General features: G+C 42.3%; 1 protein-coding gene across 1 annotated transcript; it reads left to right on the top strand.

The window, feature by feature from the left end:
- The first annotated feature begins 1,533 nt into the window (after window positions 1–1,533).
- RGS18 (regulator of G protein signaling 18) lies at window positions 1,534–21,753 on the top strand. Its single transcript, XM_060232382.1, has 5 exons — window positions 1,534–1,802; window positions 4,206–4,310; window positions 8,592–8,653; window positions 15,642–15,808; window positions 21,347–21,753. The coding sequence occupies exons 1-5, from the start codon at window positions 1,687–1,689 to the stop codon at window positions 21,602–21,604; spliced, it is 708 nt and encodes a 235-aa protein (XP_060088365.1). The 5' UTR covers window positions 1,534–1,686; the 3' UTR covers window positions 21,605–21,753.
- The last annotated feature ends 1,015 nt before the right edge of the window (window positions 21,754–22,768 follow it).

The raw sequence follows: 22,768 nt of genomic DNA, 5'->3' as shown, positions 1-22,768 counted from the left end.
AGGTTGCTGAGAGCGACCACAGTTTCCCACTGAATCATTTGACTTGCCTGACCCCCATTCCACCACAGTGAATACAATTTTCCCCTAGTCCTCCCATCTTGGCAACCCTGGTCGAATTTCCACCTCCATGTGGAGCCTGGAGATCTCCTGGAATTACAACTGATCCCCACACTACCAAGATCAGTTCCCCTAGAGAAAATGGCTGCTTTGGAGGATAGACTCTATATCATTTTACCCTGCTGAGATTCCTCACCTTCCTAAACTCTTCCCTACCCAGGCTCCATCCCAAATTGTCAGGAATTTCACATCCCATAAGTAGCAACTCTAGAGAGATACCTGCTCAGCAATGATTTCTTGGCTAGAGCTAATCATTCTATCTCAGCGTAATCTATCAGACAGAGTTACTATAAAGATAAAACAGAATGCAGTCATGTGCCCTCTCCTGAACACCCCGGAAAGAAGCTTGGATGGGGTGGAATTCAAGGTAGGCATGGGCAGGCCCAACTTACCTAGTTATTTTAAAGGAAAGAGCCAGCCTACGTAACTATTAGTATCTCACATTGTCATTTAAGTTTTTACTTGTGATAGGTTCTCAGTATTTCAACTTTTGCATGTATTAGCAACAGGGTCTCTGTAGGCTCCACAGCACCCACTGACACCTTTCCTGGCATTTTTTTTTAAAAAAATGGGTGGAGTCAGTGGGGTTTTAATCCAGCAGGTATTTTGATTGGCTGTACAGAGGGTTTTTTTTAAAAAAAACAAACAAACATTTTGGTCTGGTAGCAGCTGCCTTGAAAACCCTATGATATCACCATAAGCTGGCTGCAACTTGACAGTACTTCTCACATGCACACACAACCTCACTCCCTGACATTGTGCAGTTGGTTCCTTGTTCCATGACAGTCATTTTGTTACTGACTCCACCTCCTGTGGCAGCCATTTGTGGTTGTGCCCACCAACTTGTATCAGAATTCCAAAGGTACCTGCAGGTTAAAATAGGTTGGGAATACAAGATAACAGAAAAAATCGGAACACTAAATGACAGGTTTTGGGGGGGGGGGGGAATAATGCAAATGTTCTTGTTTTGTGTGTGTCTGGTTTTATATCATTTCTTGAGAGGATTGCATCCTTCAATATACTTACAATGAACGATCAGGGAGGATCTGATGCAGCAACCTTGCTGAAGCTAAGAAAGTGAAGTCTGCTCAGCATCTCACTGAGACACCATGGGGAGACCAGGGAAGACACTCTGAATTTTGCAAAGTACATACTAGATTTAAATAAATAAAAAATAATACAATTTTTCTCTCTTTCCATTTTCTGGTGCTGTAATTTTTAATACATCCTGTATTGAATGCATCTAGCAAAAGATCATATGCTAACCACAAGTGACACTTATGGAAAGGGATATGGTTATTTTAATGACTTGCAAAAATGTTGTAATTCCTCTTAAAACAAAACACAAAAAAAATGGCTGAGAGAAGAAAAACTTTGAAAGTTCTGATGTCCTTGCAATTCTTGCTGAGACACTGGTGGAGAGAGGAGGAAACCACTTCTCACAGGCCACTAACCAATACCAATGCAAGAGTCAGAGCATGTGAGGAACTACTTTGAGGAAGCCAAAACATCAACAGTGCATTATATGAAAGAGCCGAGTGAAGTACAGACAAAGCTGCAGAGAAAAAGATGGAGAATCCTCTGCTTTTATCTCCCCAGCTTAATGCTTCTTCACGGATGAAATTATTATACAAGAGCATGAAACCCTTCAGCAAAGATGGGGTAAAGACAGAAGCAAAAAACGGGTAAGCATCATTGAACGTGGTGTGCTAAAGGGGCACAGCAGAGTGCATAATGAAGCTGTGATGCTCTCTCATGAGAGTTTATCATTAAATTTTGGATTTAAAAATTAAATCATTGTTTTGTTTAAAGATCCACTTCTTAAATCACCCCTCCCTCCTTGTCTGAGGCCCAATTCACTTCTTTGTGCTCACTGTTTAATTTGCTTGTTGACTGGAGGCATTGTTATCACCATCAAAATTGCTGTTATTCTTATTCTTCCCCTCTTCCAAGATTCTTAGGATGGTGTAGATGGTTTCTCCATCCCCATTTTATCCTCACAATAATCCTGTGAAGCAGGTTAGGAGGCATGTTGCAAGTTAGAGCTGGGGCCAGGTAAGTAAGGAGGGTGAAGCATTCCTTTGGCTCTGGTGCCTAAACACTCCCTTCTCTGGCCCCTGCGAGTGAATCCATTGGGGTGGGACAATTTCATCTTGTTTTGATTTTTACATATCCTTTATTTGAACACCTAGAAAATTCCCAAAATAGTTTCTTTGCTAAGTTTGTAGTTGTAAAAATAATAAAAGAAGCCTACAGTGCCTCAAAGGCTGACATCCATTTTGTGAAATGCATCCAGCGGTTTGGAAACTTTGATGTGTGTGTGTATAAGAACAAATATAAAAACACAAAAGGGTCCAGACCTTTTCTTTTTTACGTGTCCACAGTAGGGCACATTCCAGTCTCTCTGAAGTTCATGAACTGCACCAAACAATGTGCCAGCTATGGGCAAAAAATGTTCATTCCACATGGCTACAGTTTTGGGGGGTTTTTTAAGAAAAAATCATGTGCCAGATATAAATCACGTTTTAGCCGGAGTATGCTTTTAAATGGGTTTATAAGAAAAAGAGTATGTAAAACCATCAAAAGGAAACAAACAAGGCTAACAGCCATTTAAAAATATATCGGCAACATTATTAAAATAGCCACATGAGGTATCAATTTAGCTGAATGGACAACAATCTAAAGTGTAGACAAGAAGAAAGTGTCTTTACCGTCCCCCAGAAAGAAAGGAGTGGGAAAGGCATGACAAGGGGAGCTAGTTCTGTAATGTCAGTGTGATATTTTGGAACTGTTTATCTGCCACTTAAGATCCTCTTTCATGACCTGCCTTCTGTGCCCTTGTCTGCAGATATCAAGCAGGTAGCAACAAGAGACCAGGCTTTTCCAGTGGTGGCAACTCAGCTCTGGAATGTTCTCCCCCTTGAGGCTCATTTGGCACCAACCTTACTGTTCTTTAGGCACCGAGCCAAACAATTTCTTTTTATCAAGGCTTTTAACTGAGGGGTTCCATCTTTAGCCATTAATGTGGATTGCTACTAATTTGAGAGTCATTTTATCATTTTAGATGGTTGCATGTTGTTTTAAAGCTTGTTCTAGTAGTAGGTCCCTCCTGGCAACCGACGAGCTTACCAAGAGCAGGAGGGAGGCCCAGCCAATGTGCAGCAAGATACCTATGTGCAGCCCACATGATCTGGAAATGATGCCATCATGCTGATGATATTGGGGCAATGTGCTGCTATTTGGGAAAAAAACCTATGGTAAATTTGGCTTCTACCATAAAATTTTTGTCCAAATATTGGCGCATTGCCCCAGCATCCTCAACTTGATGATGTCATTTCCAGGTCATGTGGGCAGTGATGTAGACATGTTGCTGCACATTGGCTGGATCTCTCTCTTTTGGGGCTAAGTTTATCTAGTGGCCTTCCCATTTCAACAGAATACCCCTTCTTTAGATGCTTCTTGTGTATCCACTGCATTTAAAAAAAAAAAAACAATCCACCCAGATGCAACTCTACCAACAAACCTTAATCAAAGAAGCCCAATTTGCTCATCTACAAACTAAAACAAAAGCAATTCAAGTCTCAATCAGTGTTTCAAACTCAAATTCGCATGGATTTCTTTGATGTATCCAGAGTTTTCATAAGACTTTGAACCAGTCTACCATAACACCTAGACCTACTCTAATTCAGAGCTAAGAAAGTTTCTTTTTAGCATTTCAAGGGCTGAGATTCATAGCACATTTTCCTTTATTTTATTTTTTTTCAAATCACCAAAAGACCTTGACCCTCTCTCTGGGCTCACTAAAATTAACTTTTTCCTCTTGCCTTTAAACTAAATGCAAACGAGTGTCGAAATGAGAAGACTTTCATTTACCCTTTGCAGATGATTCGGTATGTAAATGTATGCAAAGGTGTAAGTGAGAAATTCATTATTCTCTACAGCAAACGTGGGAGAAATAACGTCAACATTAGTGCAACTGCAAGTAAAGGGAAAAGATCAACTTTACAGAACCATTCTGCATTTGCAAAAGGGAAGTCTTTAAAAATACTTTGTGCTGGTGATTTGAAGTGGCTTAAACTCTCTCACAGGGCACAAGAAAAGAAGAACCGGTTGAGCCTCCTGCTGAAGAAGTCTGAATTGCACCCAAATCCCACCCATCTTGACACTTTTGATAAACTGACAAATGCTTCAAGGTGAGAGCAGGTTTTTAAAAAAAGATGTGAATTGCTCCAAGGAAGTGGTGGTGGAGGAAAGTGCCATCAAGTCACAGCTGACTTACGGAGACCCCCATAGGGTTTTCAAGACAGGAAATGAACTAGAGGAGTGTCGCTATCACCTGCCTCTGCAAAGTGATCCTGGTCTTTTTTGGTGGTCCCCCTTAGATGAGTTTCACCACCCACCCACTTAGCTAGATAGGCACACCATCTGTAGCTGGTACTAATTGGCCTGATTAAAATAGAAGACTGGATCCAGGCTGGAATTGAGGGGTTTCTTTGTTTGAGCACTTTCACCTCTTGTGAAATGCTTGTCCAATCTGCAGTTTGGAGGGAGCATGTGAAAAGTGAGTGAAAAAGTATTCAAATATCCAAAATGAAAATATTTTAATGAACAAATCAGCTGTATCATCTCATAATCAAATCTAATTGCTACATGACTTACAGTTTCATCAGGCCCAGTCCATGGTCTCTGGCTAGCTCAGAGGAGAAACATAACCCTCATAAGAGAAACTATGTTGGATCAGGCCAATGGCCCATCCAGTCCAACACTCTGTGTCACACAGTGGCCAAAAAACCCCAGGTGCCATCAGGAGGTCCATCCGTGGGGCCAGGACACTAGAAGCCCTCCCGCTGTTGCCCCCCCCCCCAAGTACGAAGAATACAGAGCATCACTGACCCTGACATAAGATCACAAAAGAAGCCATGTTGGATCAGGCCAATGGCACATCCAGTCCAACATTCTGATCCACACAGTGGCCAAAAACCCCAGGTGCCATCAGGAGGTCCGGGGCTAGGACACTAGAAACTCTCCCATTGTGCCCCCCACAAGCACAAAGAATACAGAGCATCACTGACCCTGACATAAGGTCACAAGAGAAACCATGTTGGATCAGGCCAATGGCCCATCCAGGCCAACACTCTGTGTCACACAGTGGCCAAAAAACCCAGGTGCCATCAGGAGGTTCACCAATGGGACCAGGACTTTAGAAGCTCTCCCACTGTGCCCCCCACTCCTTCTGTATTTGCTTTGCTTGCCCTTAGTGATACCTTTACAAAGCCAAATTTGATTGGTTCTATGATGTCATCAGCGGTCACAGGGTGAAGAAGATGCACACAGAAAAAAAATGTTAATCAGGAAACATCCAGGAAGTAGCATTTTCCAGGGTATAACACCCCCAAAAGTATATGTTCATCCTGAAAATGTTTAAAGACAAACATTCCTTGCAACTTGAATAAGATAAAACATATTATTGTATTGCTACATGCCTACTTACGTTTTGTTCTTCTAGGAATGCATTTTCTTAAGTTTTTGCCTCTGTGTGGAAGGCTTCTTAACTTGTAAATCTTTTAATACACAAGCTGCCTCAAAACACACAACAATCACAAATAAATTAGAACTTCAAGGGAAAGGGGAGGTGTAGCTAGACAGCAAATCATCACTGTGAGATTTGGCCACGCCTCCTGGTCACTGACATGTCCGCAGATCAGAACTCCAATTCTTTTTACACCTACCATGAGGGAAACAGTCTGCAAGGTATTATATTCTTTGAAGGGTTCATCACAGTCAGCAGATATCACCCAAGACATTTTCTGGTCTATTTTAATAAAATGTTCCCTTCAGCCCTGAAAACCTTTGCTCTAACAGTGCAATCATAAATTATGTTTAGATTTTCTACTCTTCTAACTCCACTGAAGCCAGTGAGCTGTTACTCTGCTTCGGGTTGCACTGTCATACACATTATGAAATAATTTATTTTCAAGGAAGATCATAGATCAAGTGGGCATGCATGCATAATTATATAGCATCATCAGTGCATGTAAGGGCTACCTCTCTCTTTTACTTCCATCCCACTAAGAGTTTGGTGTAGTGGTTAAGAGCAGTGGACTCTAATCAGAACTGGGTTTGATTACACACACACACACCCTTTCACATGAAGGCAGCTGGATTACCTTGAGTCAGACACAGTTCTCTCAGAGCTGTTCTCTCAAGAGCAGTTCTTTCAGAGCTCTCTCAGCCCCATCTACCTTCACAGGGTGCCTGTTGTGGGGAGAGGAAGGGAAGGAGATTGTAAGCCACTCTGAATGAAGGTTGGGGTATAAATCCAACTCTTCTCCTCCTCTGTGCAAACCAGCATGCAAATTCAGGTAGGGATGCTCAGCACCAACAGAAATCCTTCCCCAGGCCAAAGACTTGGTCAGGTCACAGATTATTTGTTCCCAGTGGCTTGGCTTGATTTCCTGAGTTCTCTGCATTTTGTGTTATCTGCTTTGAATTGCCCTCCCTCAAAAAATAAATAAATAAATTCTGCCACTGATTCAATGATGGTTCTTGGAACTCATCTAAATCTCATCTGCAAAATAGTTATTTTTCTAAAGCATCTTCTAAATGTTTAATTTCTGTCTTTAAGTAGTCTGTGACTGAGTTCACATGCAGTTGTCTACTCTACATACAATTTTGAAACCCCGTGTTGCGCTTTTGATTCCATTGCAGGCCCATAGCCATGAGGGGAGCCTCTGGAGGCCCTATCCCCCGACTTCCGGCAGAGGCCCCCCAACTCAGGGCCCCTGACCTGGAGAGGTGGCCACAGTGTGTCTTCCTGGTTCTGGCTCTCTCTGCCTCTCTCCCATCCTGCTCAGATTGAGCAGGTCAGAAGGGAAGAGGTGGTGGCCGGTGTCCCTCTTCATGCTTCTTGCAGCCAGCTTTAAAGCCAGTTGCAAAAGCACAGAGACCTGAGCTGCTGCCCCCCCCCTCTCTCTCTCCCTCTTGACCAGCAGGATGGGGCAGCAAGAGGCAGCAGTCCTCCTGCTTCTTGCAGACAGCTTTGAATCTGGCTGTAAAAGCACAGAGGCTGCCAGCCCCACCTCTCTCTCTTTCTCTCTCTCTCTCTCATCGTGCAGGATGGCAGAAGCAAGAGGCAGTGGTCTCCCTGTGTCTTGCAGCCAGCTTTAAAGCCAGCAGTAAAAGCACAGACACCTAGGCTGCCTGCCCCACCTCTCTCTCTTGTCCTGAAGGACAGGGGAGCAAGAGGCAGCAGGTCTCCCTGCTTCTCAGAGTCGTCTGTCTGTGAGAAGCAGAAAGACCTGGACTGTCAGCCATGCTTTTTTAGGTCGAAGTTTAAAATGTCCCCCCATTTTTAAACCCCCCCCCGACCTAAAAAAAATTCTGTTCCATTGTAGTATGTGCTGTGTTAGTATGGCCTACCATAATGTACCAATGGTATTACTAATTGCCAGGAGCCTTAAAACTGTTTACCTTAGCTAAACATATGATTTTCTGTGGGCTTCACTCACTGACTAAATTCTGCAAGTCCCTGGGTACAATGATTTATCTTTTTGTGGCAAAGTGTGGTGTAATAATAACAATAATAATTTGCCTTAACTCTAATTCCACCAAACCCTGAACAACAATCCAGCAAATATACTAAAAAAAGGTGTTTCACAAACATTTAAACCCAAATTGCGACTGAGATTGCTACTGCTTTTCTGTGAAATAGAGAGATCAATATACAATATTCACGGTATGACATATATATTTTAAAAAACAAACAAATGTATTTTTATATTAAAAAAAGAAAAAAAATCCAGTCCTTCAAAAATAGTGTGACATTTTTTAAATGTTATCTTTTTTGTGGAAAATAAAATGACAAGGCTGCATGTGTTAATACTATTATGGGGCCACAGCTTTTGTGACTGTGTTTCCATATACCATATAGAGCTTCCTCCACACAGTTTAAAAATAGCCTGTGGTCACAGAGCCATCAACAAGCTGCATTTGAAACTAGATCTCTGCACAGGCATTTCACTCGAACTCCCAAGCCCTTCTGTTTGCATCGTTTCAAAAAGACAGCTGACCTCATTGTCTTCTGATCTTTACCATTCAGAACAATTTAATATATATATATTTTCTTGAAAGATCAGGAAAACAACAATGCACCCAAGGGACAATAGTTCCTTCCAATCCTTTGAAGTTAGCTCTCTCTCTCTCTCTCTCTCTGTGAGTGTGTGTGTGTGCGTGCATGAGGGCGTGTTGGAGGTGGTAGGGTAGGGGAATTCTATAATTCAATAGGAAAAAATGTCAGCAAAATTAAACCAGCTGTTTTTGAAGGCTCAAGGGAAAGAGTGTTCTTTTGTAATGTAATCTAATTCAAGATCCTGTGAAATATGACAAACTGGGAGCAATAGGAGGGAACATATGTTGCAAAGTGCCTCAACATGCACACCACACATAAATCCTTTTTTTTTTTTTGTCTTGTACAGTGGGTCCCCTGAAGAACTAAAGAAATGGGGTGAATCTTTTGACAAACTTATTTCACAGAAAGGTTAGTACTGCCAGTGTTTTCATCTGGAATTATACTCCATAAAAACCCTGTACCATTTCTTTTCCTTCACAAGTAGCCTCAGATCTATTTTTCATGCCAAAATGTCTCATTATGATTATCTTTCTACAGTGGAGAACTAACTGTGCGTAAAGTACGGAAGTCTATTAAGTTCGACTTCTGACGACAAATGGATTGCTGTGGGAAATGGTCTTGAATTTTGATAGGAAAATGGACCTGAGAAAACTCAGAATGACTGAGTTTCTCCAGAAGAGAGTTTCATTCAGGATGCCATATTGCTCAAAAACTACACTTCATATAAGTGGAGATTTGATGCACAATTTAGGATTAAGAGAATGCTAGATTGCATATGTTAGATTTGAGTCCAATAGACACCATCAAGATTATCAGGGTATAGAAATTGTATGTAGTAACAGTGCAAGTAAAGGTAAAGGAGTGGAGCCGTAATAAGATCACTAAAGCAGCAACAACAGGTCACCCACATTCAAGGTAGAGGTTTTTATAAATTCAATAGACTCTCTGGGTATACAGCTTGGAAAGCCATGGTGATACTGCATTGGTATACAGGTCAGTAAATCTATATATCTAATTCCCAACATGGGCCCCATTTGCGGATTTGGGGCACACAGAGGCAAAAGAGAATTTTTCTGCACATTGGGGGGACTCTCCAGGTATACAGAAAAATCTGAAAACATAAAAACTGCTATGTGTGTGCAAATAATGTTCTTACCTGCCACCACTTGGCCAGGATTATGTTCCAGGAGCTGCCAACTTCACCCAATGAGGGAAGGAGGAATCTCAGCTGAGCAGGAGCATGCGCCATCTCCTCACCCAGTGCCTGAGAAGAAAAAGTGGTGCTCATCCAGCTCTCCCTGGCACCACCTCTTTCTTTCTCCACTGCCACCACTGCTTAGCCTAGGCCTGCTCCTCCAGCAGTGACAGCAAGCAACAGCCTAACTTCCAGTGCAAGGTGCTGCTGGGAGGCCAGGTGGATTGGGTCAGGCTGGCCAGAGGGGGTGGGATGGAGAGAAAGGGAAGGCCACTGAGGAGCTGGAAGGAGCCTGCATAGACTCCCTGGGGGGAGGGAGCAAAGGTGGGGGGATGCTGCCTCTCCGCAGGTTTCTTGCAAATTTCCCACTTGTGTCATCCTAAAAAACTTATAAATTTGTTTTATGACCAGATTATCATGAAACCTAATGATCTAGTTTAATTGGTAATAGGGTTGGCAGGTCCAACTCAGGAAATATCTGGGGACTTTGGGGGTGCAGCCAGGAGACTTCGGGGGTGGAGCCAGAAATAAGCAAAATTGAAAGGGTTGCCAAGTCTGTGTTGGAAAATACTTAGAAACTTTGGGGGGGTGAATCCAGGAGAGGGTGGAGTTTGGAGAGGGGAGGGGCCTCAGCATGGTGCAATGCCATAGAGTCCACCCTTCAAAGCAGCCATTTTCTCCAGGAGAACTGATCTCTGCCAGCTGGAGATTGGTTGTAAAAGCTGGAGATCTCCAGGCCCTAACTTGAGGCTGGCAACCCTAACTTGTAGCTTAATTAACCAATGTTTTGCAAAATGGGTCAACTAGTGCCTTCTGGTGTATGTGCTTACAAAGGAATTGGAGTCAATATGTAAACTTCAATATTATCCTGCAGAAACAGAACAAAACAGATTTCTAAGAATGTTGGCAGGGTCAGATCTAGGGGGACAGAGGGGGTGCTTGCCCCAGGAGCCATAGGGGGTGCCGAATCGGGTGCCCCCCTGGGGTGGAAGGGGGGTAGAAAGATTGGCTACTTTTGCCGCCTCTCCGTCTGGTGAAAAGGTGGCAAAAACAGCCTGATGGCTTCCCCTCTCCATTTAAATACCCGAGGGGGGTAAAATGGGGAAGTCAGATTGCCTGTGGATCCCCCCCCCCCCAGTTTTTGAGTGAGGGTGCCATTTTTTGGTTTTGCCCTCACTCAAAAAATGTAGATCCAGCTCTGCAAGTTTGAAACAATTTTGCTGAAATGCGATCAGCAATTTCTTAGGTCATTATGAAACAAATTATAAGGATTTTTAAAAAAATGATTTGCCCCTCCCTCATAAATTTTCATTTCCCTTATATAATGCCCTAGCTAAAATTGGGCAGGGAAGCTCTCTTTCCAAATGTTTTCCCCTCCCCCAAACTACATAATATATAATTCCCTTTTTGTCTTGGTAAATCCAAGCTCTCTCATTGGTTGGAACTGTATGGGACTGTGGGGCATCAACCTTTGGACCATCAAACCATCAATCAAGTGCTCTTGCATCACTGATTCTGTTGGCTGATTCTTTTCTCCCCCACCCACTGGTGGCCCCAGGACAGATAAGGAAACTGCTAGGAAGTGTCTGCTGCTAGGCAACTAACTTTGCTTCTCTAAATAAAAAGCAACCATTGGCTTGGGAACTTCCTGGAGATTTAAAAGCACTGCCTCGACAGGGTGAAGTCTGGAGAGTAGTTAGAACTTAGTGGGGATATTATGCTTCCAGTTCTGCCCTCCAAAAGCAGCCAATTTCTCCAAGGGAATTGGAGATCAGTTGTAATTCAGAGAGAACTCCAGGCCCCATCCTGGAGGCTGTTAACACTAATCAGACTGTGAGTGAAGAATTACATTTTTTTTCAGAGTTCCCCTTCCAATAATAATAATTCCATGTGAATGGAAAACTATCCCAGCATGCAGGGAGTTTTTATAGAGAGGGAGAATTAAAAATATGAGTTGCCTCACCTAAAGTCTATATCACGCAACCCATGGTTGAGTGTGCCCCCGTTCCCAGTGAGGGACACACTTGGAGGTCGAGTAGAAGAACTAAAATATGTTTATTAATAAACAGGCAGAGTGCTAGATACAGAAGGTAAAATCCCTCGGAAGCCAAACAACACTCTGAAGGTTACAGACTTTGTCCAGAGATCTTATACCCTTAGCAACATAAGCAAAATAAAATTATATGAAGCATACATTATTGGTTATACAGGTAAAACCCATTTTGACCTGGACAAGTCTCATTGGGTATTCAAAAGCTGGGATGCCCCTCTAGAATTAGCATTTTGTTGATAATTTGAAAAGCAACATAATCCTTTTTTGACTCCTTAAATATGTGTATCTGTTCAGTAGAAGTATTCTCACCTCAAGGACAATATTATGTCTAAGTCTGGTATATCTCCCCTTCAAACATCCTCATTCCATAACCATAACATATTGTGAGCCTTCCTTATGAGACCAAAGATTCACTTCTAACATCAGAATCTACAGACCTACCTCTCTTCCACATAGTACTACACAGAGCCAGGGGCCTGGAGACCTTGAAACTATCTAAGCCATTATTATTCCTAAGTGACAGAGATACTAGGGCAAGCAGCCAAGTTTGGGAATGTAAAACTAATTAGATTCCCACTGAAACCTCTCTTTCATTTTCATAGTCAAGTCTAGCAGAGAAAGGAAATCCAAAAATATACAGGCGCTCATCCTAAATACTTTGAATAACATACTTAAACCTAAATATGTCTTTCTTAATAACTACCTTAATTTCCATCCCTAAGTATAATTGTAATGTTTCTAGATATAAAATAATGTATCCAAGCCAATGCACTCCACAGCTCTAAACTGGTACAACCTGCTCTACAACCTTCTTCCATCTCATTCTGCTGCATTTGAAGACTAGGCCTGTGTCTCAGCTACACCAGATTATACCAGAGAATTTTTCTCTATAACCCCTGCAAAAATATTTACACACACACATTCAGGAGGTAGGATTCTACTTTAAAAGTATGAATGCTTTTTCTTGGGAGCAGTGACCATAACGTCATTGATTTCACCATTTGTATAAATAGACAGTTGTCCCAAAAGACCGGCATGGCCACGTTTAACTTTAAAAGGGGTAAATTCTCTGAGATGAGGAGGCATGTGAAGAGGAAACTGAAAGGAAAGGTAAATACAGTCAAAACCCTTGGGGAAGCTTGGAGACTATTTAAAACTACAATCCTAGAAGCTCAGATAAAATATATACCACAAGTTTGGAGAGCCAGTTTGGTGTAGTGGTTAAGTGTGCGGACTCTTATCTGGGAGAACCGGGTTTGATTCCCCACTCCTCCACTTGCACCTGCTAGCATGGCCTTGGGTCAGCCATAGCCCTGGCAGAGGTTGTCCTTGAAAGGGCAGCTACTGTGAGAGCCCTCTCCAGCCCCACCCACCTCACAGGGTGTCTGTTGTGGGGGAGGAAGGTAAAGGAGATTGTGAGCCGCTCTGAGACTCTTCGGAGTGGAGGGCGGGATAAAAATCTAATATCTTCTTCTTCTACAAGTTAGGAAAGGCACAAACAGGTATAAGAAAAGGCCTGCATGGTTAACAAACAAAGTAATGGTAGCTGTAAAAGGTAAGAAGGACTCCTTTAAGCGGTGGAAAGCTAGTCCAAGTGAGATTAATAAAAGGGAACACAGGCTGTGGCAAATCAAATGCAAGACTGTGATCAGGCAGGCAAAAAGGGATTATGAGGTGCATATTGCAAAAACATAAAGACCAACAATAAAAAATTCTTCAAATATATTAGAAGCAGGAAACCGGCCAGGGAGGCAGTGGGGCCCTTGGATGACCAAGGGGTAAAAGGATTACTGAAGGAGGATAGGGAAATGGCTGAGAAGCTGAATGCATTTTTTGCCTCCGTCTTCACTGTGGAAGACGAGAAGTGTTTGCCTGCTCCAGAACCACTAATTTTGGAAGGAGTGTTGAAAGACCTAAGTCAGATTGAGGTGACATGAGAGGAGGTCCTACAACTGATAGGCGGATTAAAAACTAATAAGTCACCAGGTCCTGTTGGCATACATCCAAGAGTTCTGAAAGAACTCAAAGTTGAACTTGTGGATCTTCTGACAAAAGTATGTAATCTTTCATTGATATCTGCCTCCGTTCCTGAGGACTGGAAGGTAGCAAATGTCATCCCCATCTTTTAAAAGGGTTCCAGAGGAGATCCGGGAAATTACAGGCCAGTCAGTCTGACTTCAATACCGGGAAAGTTGGTAGAAACCATTATCAAGGACAGAATGAGTAGGCACATTGATGAATATGGGTTATTGAGGAAGACTCAGCATGGGTTCTGTAACGGAAGATCTTGGCTCACTAACCTGTTACATTTCTTTGAGGGGGTGAACAATCATGTGGACAAAGGAGACCCAATAGATGTTGTTTACCTTGACTTCCAAAAAGCTTTTGATAAAGTTCCTCATCAAAGGCTCCTTAGAAAGCTCGAGAGTCACGGAGTAAAAGGACAGGTCCTCTTGTGGATCAAAAACTGGCTAATTAATAGAAAGCAGAGAATGAGTATAAATGGGCAGTCTTCACAGTGGAGGACAGTAAGCAGTGGGGTGCCGCAGGGCTCAGTACTGGGTCCCATGCTCTTTAACTTGTTCATAAATGATTTGGAGTTGGGAGTGAGCAGTGAAGCGGCCAAGTTTGCAGATGACACTAAATTGTTCAGGGTGGTGAGAACCAGAGAGGATTGTGAGGAACTCCAAAGGGATCTGTTGAGACTGGGTGAGTGGGCGTCAACATGGCAGAAGAGGTTTAATGTGGCCAAGTGCCCCTGTTTAAATCGATGGTGCGGTCTCATTTGGAATACTGTGTGCAATTCTGGTCACCGCACCTGAAAAAGGAAAAAGTCCAGAAAAGGTCAACTAAAATGATTAAAGGGTTGAAACACTTTCCCTAGGAAGAAAGGTTAAAACGCTTGGGGCTCTTTAGCTTGGAGAAACATCGACTGCGGGGTGACATGATAGAGGTTTACAAGATAATGCATGGGATGGAGAAAGTAGAGAAAGAAGTACTTTTCTCCCTTTCTCACAATACAAGAACTTGTGGGCATTCGATGAAATTGACGAGCAGTCGGGTTAAAACAGATAAAAGGAAGTACTTCTTCACCCAAAGGGTGATTAACATGTGGAATTCACTGCCACAGGAGGTGGTGGCGGCTACAAGCATAGCCAGCTTCAAGAGAGGGTTGGATGAAAATATGGAGCAGAGGTCCATCAGTGGCTATTAGCCACAGTGTGTATATATATGTGTGTGTGCGTGTGTGTGTGTGTGTGTGTATAATTTTTTTTTGGCACTGTGTGACACAGAGTGTTGGACTGGATGGGCCATTGGCCTGATCCAACATGGCTTCTCTTATGTTCTTATGTTCCCCATGGGACAGCACTCCCTAGTATGTGAACCAGGGCTTTTTTTTTGTAGCAGGATCTCCTTTGCATATTAGGTCACACACTCCTGATGTAGCCAGTCCTCCTGGAGCTTACAGTAGACCCTGTCCTAAGAGCCCTCTAAGCTCTTGGAAGACTGGCTGCATCAGAAGTGTGTGGCCTAATATGCAAAGGAGTTCCTGCTACAAAAAAAGCCCTGATGTGAACTCATCTGCAATCTGAAGTAGTAGAACCCAGACTCAGCTTCACTGCCTCAGCAAGAACTAGGCTATATTTGGAAAGATACCAAGCACTGATTTCCCAAAGTAGTGTCTGAATTCTCTCAGTGCTTGCCCTGATCACCATGCCCTTGATACTTCTTCAGCCTGAGTGCAACCTGAGATGGAGAACATCTCTTACTCCTCTGTTTCCACTGGACCAATGCCAGGGTATTTTGGACCCCATCATGCTCCCAGTTAAGTCATCATGCATGAGACTGTGTCTGAATGTCACAACTGGACTCAAAATAAACCCTTTTTAATTACTGTTCACTGAGGAGTTAGCCCACTACTGACACTCAAGCACACATTACCTTCATTAAGCCAGCCATATGTTTTTTCAGTTGTTTCAGGATGACTTTTATAAATTATTTCAGTTATTCTTTTGTTACTTAATCTGCTGAAGAAAAATCCCAAAGTGGATTTGGGACTACAATTGTAATTTTAAAAGTATTTTTGTTTCATCATCTGGCAACCCATGTTTTGAATGCATTTGACAATCAAACTTTCTATCTTGTAGCTGGGATGGATGCATTCACAAGGTTCCTCAAATCCGAGTTTAGTGAAGAGAACATTGAGTTTTGGATGGTGTGTGAAGATTACAAGAAGATCAAAGACCCTGTTCAACTTTCACTCAAAGCAAAGGAAATATACAAGACATTCATTGAAAAAGATGCTCCAAAGGAGGTATAATGCAAACAGTCTTGATGAGGTTGAGTGCACTGTTGCTGGCACCTTATTGATACAACTGTTTTTCATGTATATCTACACCTAAACATCACCAGACTGAACCCCAGAGGTCTTAATGTGCTGCAGCAGAAAAACATATCAGCCACATAGTGAAATATTTTTTTAACTGCACAAAAATCAAAGGATGAAAATAACAAGCACAATCCTGTTATTTTAGCATACACTAAAATTTGTTCCATTGAAATTCATAGCATTTAAAAAAAACATTTACCTAATTATGCCTAATCTCTTAATTTCCTTACTGGCAGAGCATTCATAGAGTATGAGCCAGTCAAGTTAAGGACATTTAAGTCATATTACTTTATATGGCACATTAATCACATTCTGAATTCTCTCTCATGGAAGTCAATGAGAATGTAAAGTTGTTATCTTTGTCTATATCATACTGATTCTTTGGAAACATGTCATAGAAATTACAGTTCATACCACAACAACATCATTGCGAAGTACAAATATGTATCTGCTCAAGAACTTTATCTGTGCATATCTGATGTGAGGATGTAAGAATTAGTCTTCATCAGTCTGCTAACCAGCAATTACAGATCCAATTACTATTACAAACTATAACTATTACATTGCCAAGATTTCAGATAACAAGCCAAATGAATAAAACAAATCACCAATTTAAACACAGCTTTCAGGGTAATAATCATACTCCACTAAGCAGGAAAGAAAGATGGATCACAAATGTGTTCTAGAACACAGTATTAACAATGACATACACATGACATATCACATGTAAACAAATATACACACAGTTGATGTAGATACTCTTTTACATTTAACTACCTAAGTGTCTTTCTCTGTGATCAGGGGTGGATGAGGAAGGAGAGTCTGTAGATTGGTACATTTTAGCATGCCTAAAATACCTCATCCATCTTCCTGTTCTACCACAACATATACAATTGATCAGGTGTGCTCAATGTCGTCTATGCATCAGTAAGGTCCACATGGGTTCACATTCTCTTCCCCTGGATTAACCAAGACTGTACGTCTTCTCAACACAGATGTTTTTTATTCAAAGTGGCTTTGGATGGTTAGGGTAAGGAAAGATGGTAGATAAGCATGGCTTTTTTTGTAGAAAAAGCCCAGCAGGAACTCATTGGCATATTAGCATATTAGGCTATACACCATGACATCACCAGAAGGGTGTCATCCAGCCACACCCACCTTGTAGAGTTTCTGGTGATTGGTGCTGGAAGTTCTAGAGAGAGTAAAGACACTAGCATCATTCCAGCAAAAACCACACATACCTTCGCTTTAAAGCATTTTCCAACACAGTTGCCAGAAGTTGTCATGTTGCTAATTTCTTAAACAGAGGAAACACAAAACTGAGAAACTCAGGACTGTGTGTGCTCCAAGGAATAAAGGAAGCTGACATAGAAGGGTTTTTCATATACCTTCAAAATGTGGTAAATAGCAGACTACAAATCATCCAAAGAGTTGTTCAGCTCCTCCCTCCCCAAAGCAAAAGGAAGAAACATAGAGTAATGACAGTGACAAAGGTGGAAATAACCATGTTCAATTCAAATGAAGTCTTAAGAAACATTTAAAGCAGAGTGACACAAAGGTTTGTGGAAAGAACTCTGAAGAGGGAAGACAATAAAAATACCAATAATATATTAAAAAAAACGATATAGGAGAAACTTGAGGATAGCTCAAGGAATTGAGAGGGAGACAGAGAGAAAGAGAGGCCAAATAAACACAACAGGCACACAAGAGAGTTGTTGAATGTAACCAAGTTTCACAACAAGTTTCATACTAACACAGGGAAACCAGCTTAGTATTTACTCTGTTTTACAGTGCAAACAACTTCTGAAAGGAATATAAAAGAAATGGAAGGACTGGGCTAGTTGCTCTTTCTTACTTACAACTTCAGCGTTCACTGGGAGCAGCCATGTTGTTCTGCTGGCTTCCCCTGCCCCCATTTAGCCAGGTTCCCGCATATTTAAAGGCACACACACCTTCCAAAAAGGAAGCCCTTCTCAGGCTGCCTCTAGCCTTTGGACCTGGAAAGGCTCATGGTGGCTGTTGGGGCTGGGGCTTTCCACACTGGCCAGCTGGCTGGCGGAGAGGAGGAGCCTCCAAAACAGGGACCTGGGGACTGGCAAGACTAGGAGGGAGGCACTTAGCAGTCTAAGTGCCTGCTTTCTCCAAGTCACACAACTAGACAAAGTGGAGAGGGCATGCACTTCAAGAGACAGTCCCCTAACTGGCTGCCTTCTCTCCAAGCCTGCCGGAATGCTATCTGAGCCAAGCCACTTAGAACTCTTTTCACCCCAGCAGGAACCCTGTTCCTGTGAGTTCCAGCTCAAAAAAAGCACCCCTATGCTTCTGAATGATCAGGGCTGAAAGTCCAATAAATGAATACTGCAGGCCCACATTGCAGTACTAACACCTCCTTCCCATACAGTCCCTTTTGGAAGAGACCGTGCTGTCTCTTTATCATTTTAACTCACTAGAAAGATGTCTCCGAATATAGCATATTATGTTGGTTCATTGCTATAAGCTTCAGACACTGAGGAGGGGGAAATAACCATTAGAAATAAATGTCAGTTGGTTTTACTTATGTAGATGTATGGCAGAGATTCTGTTATTTGGTTCATAATAAATGGAGGGGGGGGGCACTAGCAGTCACCACAGAGGTAGAGGCTAAGCCTTCTCCAACCCAACAATGATCTCAATAGGGGAGGTTTTGCATCCTTTCAACTGCATCTTAGATTACTGTCTCACAGGTGAACAGAAGCCATTCAGATCCAAGTATATTGGAATGGTGAATGTAATATAATGCAATGCATATTGGAATGTGTTCTTCTAAGAACACAGCATTGCACTTCAAAGGAAAGGATGCTGTTAGCTAACTCCATGTTGACAGGAGACAAATGGAGTGTAACAACAGAGTCTCAATCACACTTAGCAATTAAGGATACTTTTACACATTAGTATGAAATATCTATTGCTCCCCTGTTTTCCTCCCATAATTAAATCCAAACATATTGCGACCTATAAACTTAGCTTGTTCTTGTTGTTTAGTCTTTGCACAGTTTAGTCATTAAGCTTTTATGCTAATTTGCTGTTCACCTATGTACTCCTAGAGGCATCTGCCTATACATATGTGAACTGTTAACTTCCATTTCAATGTATCTGAGGAAGTGTGCATGCACACAAAAGCCCACACCTTGAATAAACTTTTGTTGGTCTTAAAGGTGCCCCTGGACTCAAAGACAGAGACTGTTAGGAATGTCTACAGAGGTTATAGTGAACATTCAAAATTCCACCTGGATATTCACACATGAATGCCAATGTTCCCAGATGAATGTTGAGTAAAAACAACCTGTCAGGCTTCCATTCTTCAATTGAAATAGGCTACCAAAACAAACAGGAGCAATACGTAAGAAATTTGTTTCACTTTACACTGACTGTTAACAGCACAATGCTAAACAGACTTCCACCCTCCTAAATCCATTGACTTCAGAGAGTTCAGAAGAGCGTAACTCTGCTTAGGACCACAGTGTAAGACTTTTTAGTGTACTGGTGGTCATTTTCCCTGGCACAGATGGGCTACATGCTGTCCTTGGAACTATTTTCTGCAATCTGCTGTTCCTTTGCTCTCATACCACGGCTAGGTTCTTGACCTGTACATGACTGCCTCAGCCAATAGCCGCCAATTTCATAATTGCTTGTGACTGTCTTCAGTGCATTCTGAGTTCCATGCTTCTGCAAGTTGATGTAATTGTGGTAGCCACATAAGCTCTTCAGCACCCACTAGTGGACCTGGAACTAACTGCAGGCTAAATCTGTTCTAGCAGCCAGCCACCCTGCATATGTCTCATTCCAAAGTCATATAGAGATACAACTTGATGTGTGCCTCTTACCCAGCACATGGAAGAGAGGGCTCTGAGATATGTCAAAGTAGGAAACTAATGTGTAAAATGTATGCTAGTTTGCTGTTCACCTATGTGGAGGCATAACTGAGAGACAGTTTGGTATAGTGTTTAAGTCTTATCTGGGAGAACCGGGTTTGATTCTCCACTCCTCCACTTCCAGCTGCTGGAATGGCCTTGGGTTAGCCATAGCTCTCACAGAGCCATTTTGAAAAGAGCAGCTTCTTTGAGAGCTCTCTCAGGCCCACCCACCTCACAGGCAATGCTCCCTCTAAGCTGCAGAGTCTTGTGAGTAAAAATTCTACTTTGTGAGCTACTGGCATTAAAGTTATGAGCTACTGCATAAATTAATGTGCTCTGAGGTCATCCTTCCTGAACTAAGACAAAGATGTGTGAACTGGAGGCTAAAAATCTGTGAGTTAGCTCACGCTAACTCAGCTTAGAGGGAACACTGCTCATAGAGTGTCTGTTGTGTGGGAGGAAGGTAAAGGAGACTGTAAGCCGCTCTGAGACTCTGAGATTCAGACTCAAGAGTGGGGTAGAAGTCTAATATCATTGTCTAAACTGCAAGGATGAAAGACTATTTAAAAAATTCCTAGGGCAGTTTTAAATATAAAAATACTTCTGAACAAATGTATAAATTTGATTAATCCTCCCACAGTACAGAGCAAGCCAGTTAAGATATTCTGATATTATTGTTTTGGGTTTTTTCCCCCTCACATCATGCTAAGAGTCCAAAGAGTATCTACATTGTGCCATACTGTGGATAAACAGTGACTTTCGAAAGATCATCCAATGTTGTGTGTGAAATGCTATCAAATCACAGCTGACTTATGGCGATGCCAGCAAGGGGTTTTCAAGACAAATGAGAAGCAGGGGTGTTTTGCCATTGCCTTGCTCTGCAGGTTCCTCCTTGGTGGTCCTCCTTCCAAGTACTGACCCTTCTTCGTTTCTGAAATCCAGTGAGATCAGGCTATATTATGTTATTATGAAGGGGGGTTGGAATGCTTGGGGCTCTTTAGCTTGGAGAGGCGTCGACTGCGGGGTGACAGTTGGGGAGGGACGGTGGCTCAGTGGTAGAGCATCTGCTGGGCAAGCAGAAGGTCCCAGGTTCAATCCCTGGCATCTCCAAAAAAAAGGGTCCAGGCAAATAGGTGTGGAAAACCTCAGCTTGAGACCCTGGAGAGCCGCTGCCAGTCTGAGTAGACAATACTGACTTTGATGGACCGAGGGTCTGATTCAGTATAAGGCAGCTTCATATGTCCATATATGTCCATACCTTCCCTCTCATCCAGTATATTACATTATAGAACAGGGTTTTGAAACGTAATGTTGCTGAGTCCGATCCAGACACGTTTGGAAGCCTGACTGTAGCCTACCATTAGTGTATTCAAGTCTTGCTTTTTTGGACATAAAAATAACTTCCGTATGTGGGGAAATGCCTTCAGTAATGTGGAAAAATTGTTGGCTTGTAATGTCTGTGCGTCAACAGAACTTGATGAATGAGAAATAATGAAATGAGAAGTGTTTTGAACCATGGGCAATAAGTTTTGTGTTACCATGCAGGCTGATTTTCCTTCTTGCTCCTTAGGTGAACCTTGACTTTAACACCAAAGAGTGTGCCAGTCAGAGTATCAGCCATCCTACACTCAACAGCTTTGATGCTGCACAGACCAAAATCTACACACTCATGGAGCAAGACAGTTACCCACGCTTCCTGAAGTCCAACCTTTACTCAGATTTGCTCAATGGCAGGCCTCTGGGCTATTCTGCACTTCGAAGAAGATCACGTTCATTCACCTTCAATGAATTCAAAGATGCTCCACCAGATTTTGCCATCTGGCTGTAAAGAAACAATTGGCGTCTACAACTTTGAGGGTACAGTGATACTGGCTAAAGGTCATTGCCTCAAGTGACTTGTGCACGTGTTACTTCATATTCCCATGGAATTATGGCCATTTTCACCTGTTAATTATCTGGTCCTCAAGTTTTCCCCTATTAGTTCACTTGGCAGAGTTGATCAATGGTTAGATCCCCCCCCTTTTCTTTTCTTTCTTTTTTTTTTACTCTCAGAGGCCTTCCTGCAGTGATTTGAGGCTAGTAGTCATCGGTTGTATAATAATGCACAATAATACCCTGCACAGCCCAAAACAGAAGGAACAGGAAGGGCCCTGGTGTTATGGAAGATATGCTAGAGACTGGAGAACTACTTGCAATATGAAAACATTTTGGATTAGTGGAAGGCAGATAAAGGCAACTCTCTGCTCACAACCTGAGTTCTATCCCAGCGGAAGCTGGGTTCAGGTAGCCGGCTCAAGATTGACTCAGCCTTCCATCCTTCTGAGGTCAGTAAAATGAGTACCCAGCTTGCTGGGGGTGGGGGAGTGTAAATCATTGGGAAAGGCAATGGCAAATCACCCCATTAAAAAAGTCTGCCATAAAAACGCTGTGATGTGACATCACCCCAGAGTCGGAAACGACTGGTGCTTGCACAGGGGACTACCTTCACCTTAGATAAAGGCAAAGCTTCTCAGTTTCTGTCTGTCCCGAGAGCTGACAGTAGACCAGCATCTTACTTATTGTAAAGTGGCACACCTAAGATTTTTATACTAAAATATTCACATTCAATGGTGTCCTTTATAACACAAGAATAAAGCCAGCACAAGTCATTCTGGTAGAATAAGTGAACAACCTTGGATTTGCAAATGATGAGGAACAGAAAGTGGGCAGAGGCTGAGGGGCGTTAATACTCTGCTGTATGTTTCCAATCTCCTTTTACATCACAGGCATACAAATTATCAGAACACAAAAGCCACGCCAGTGCTGAAGTGCTCTTTTTTATTAATGTATTGAAATTTCCCACACAAAAGTACAATAAAAAGAGAGAAAATAACACACAAATGATGTTCGGGAAAACATATAAATTATCTGGGTGGTACAAAATTGTCCAGAATAGAAGTTCCAGAAATGCTCTATCTTAGAAACCCACTTCATATAATGTTTTCTACAAGTA

The sequence above is a fragment of the Heteronotia binoei genome, chromosome 2 (genome assembly GCF_032191835.1).
Source record: "Heteronotia binoei isolate CCM8104 ecotype False Entrance Well chromosome 2, APGP_CSIRO_Hbin_v1, whole genome shotgun sequence".
Taxonomy (NCBI): domain Eukaryota; kingdom Metazoa; phylum Chordata; class Lepidosauria; order Squamata; family Gekkonidae; genus Heteronotia; species Heteronotia binoei.
The sequence above is the reverse complement of the archived record's forward strand: the minus strand, read 5'-3'. Positions and strand labels throughout refer to the sequence as shown.

What these genes read in the sequence shown, in the direction of transcription:
- RGS18 (XM_060232382.1), top strand. Translation starts at nt 1,687, where the DNA reads ATGGAGAATCCTCTGCTTTTATCTCCCCAGCTTAATGCTTCTTCACGG. An exon ending in AAGACAGAAGCAAAAAACGG is followed by an intron (nt 1,803 to 4,205) that starts GTAAGCATCATT and finishes ACTCTCTCACAG; the next exon opens with GGCACAAGAAAAGAAGAACC. An exon ending in AAACTGACAAATGCTTCAAG is followed by an intron (nt 4,311 to 8,591) that starts GTGAGAGCAGGT and finishes TGTCTTGTACAG; the next exon opens with TGGGTCCCCTGAAGAACTAA.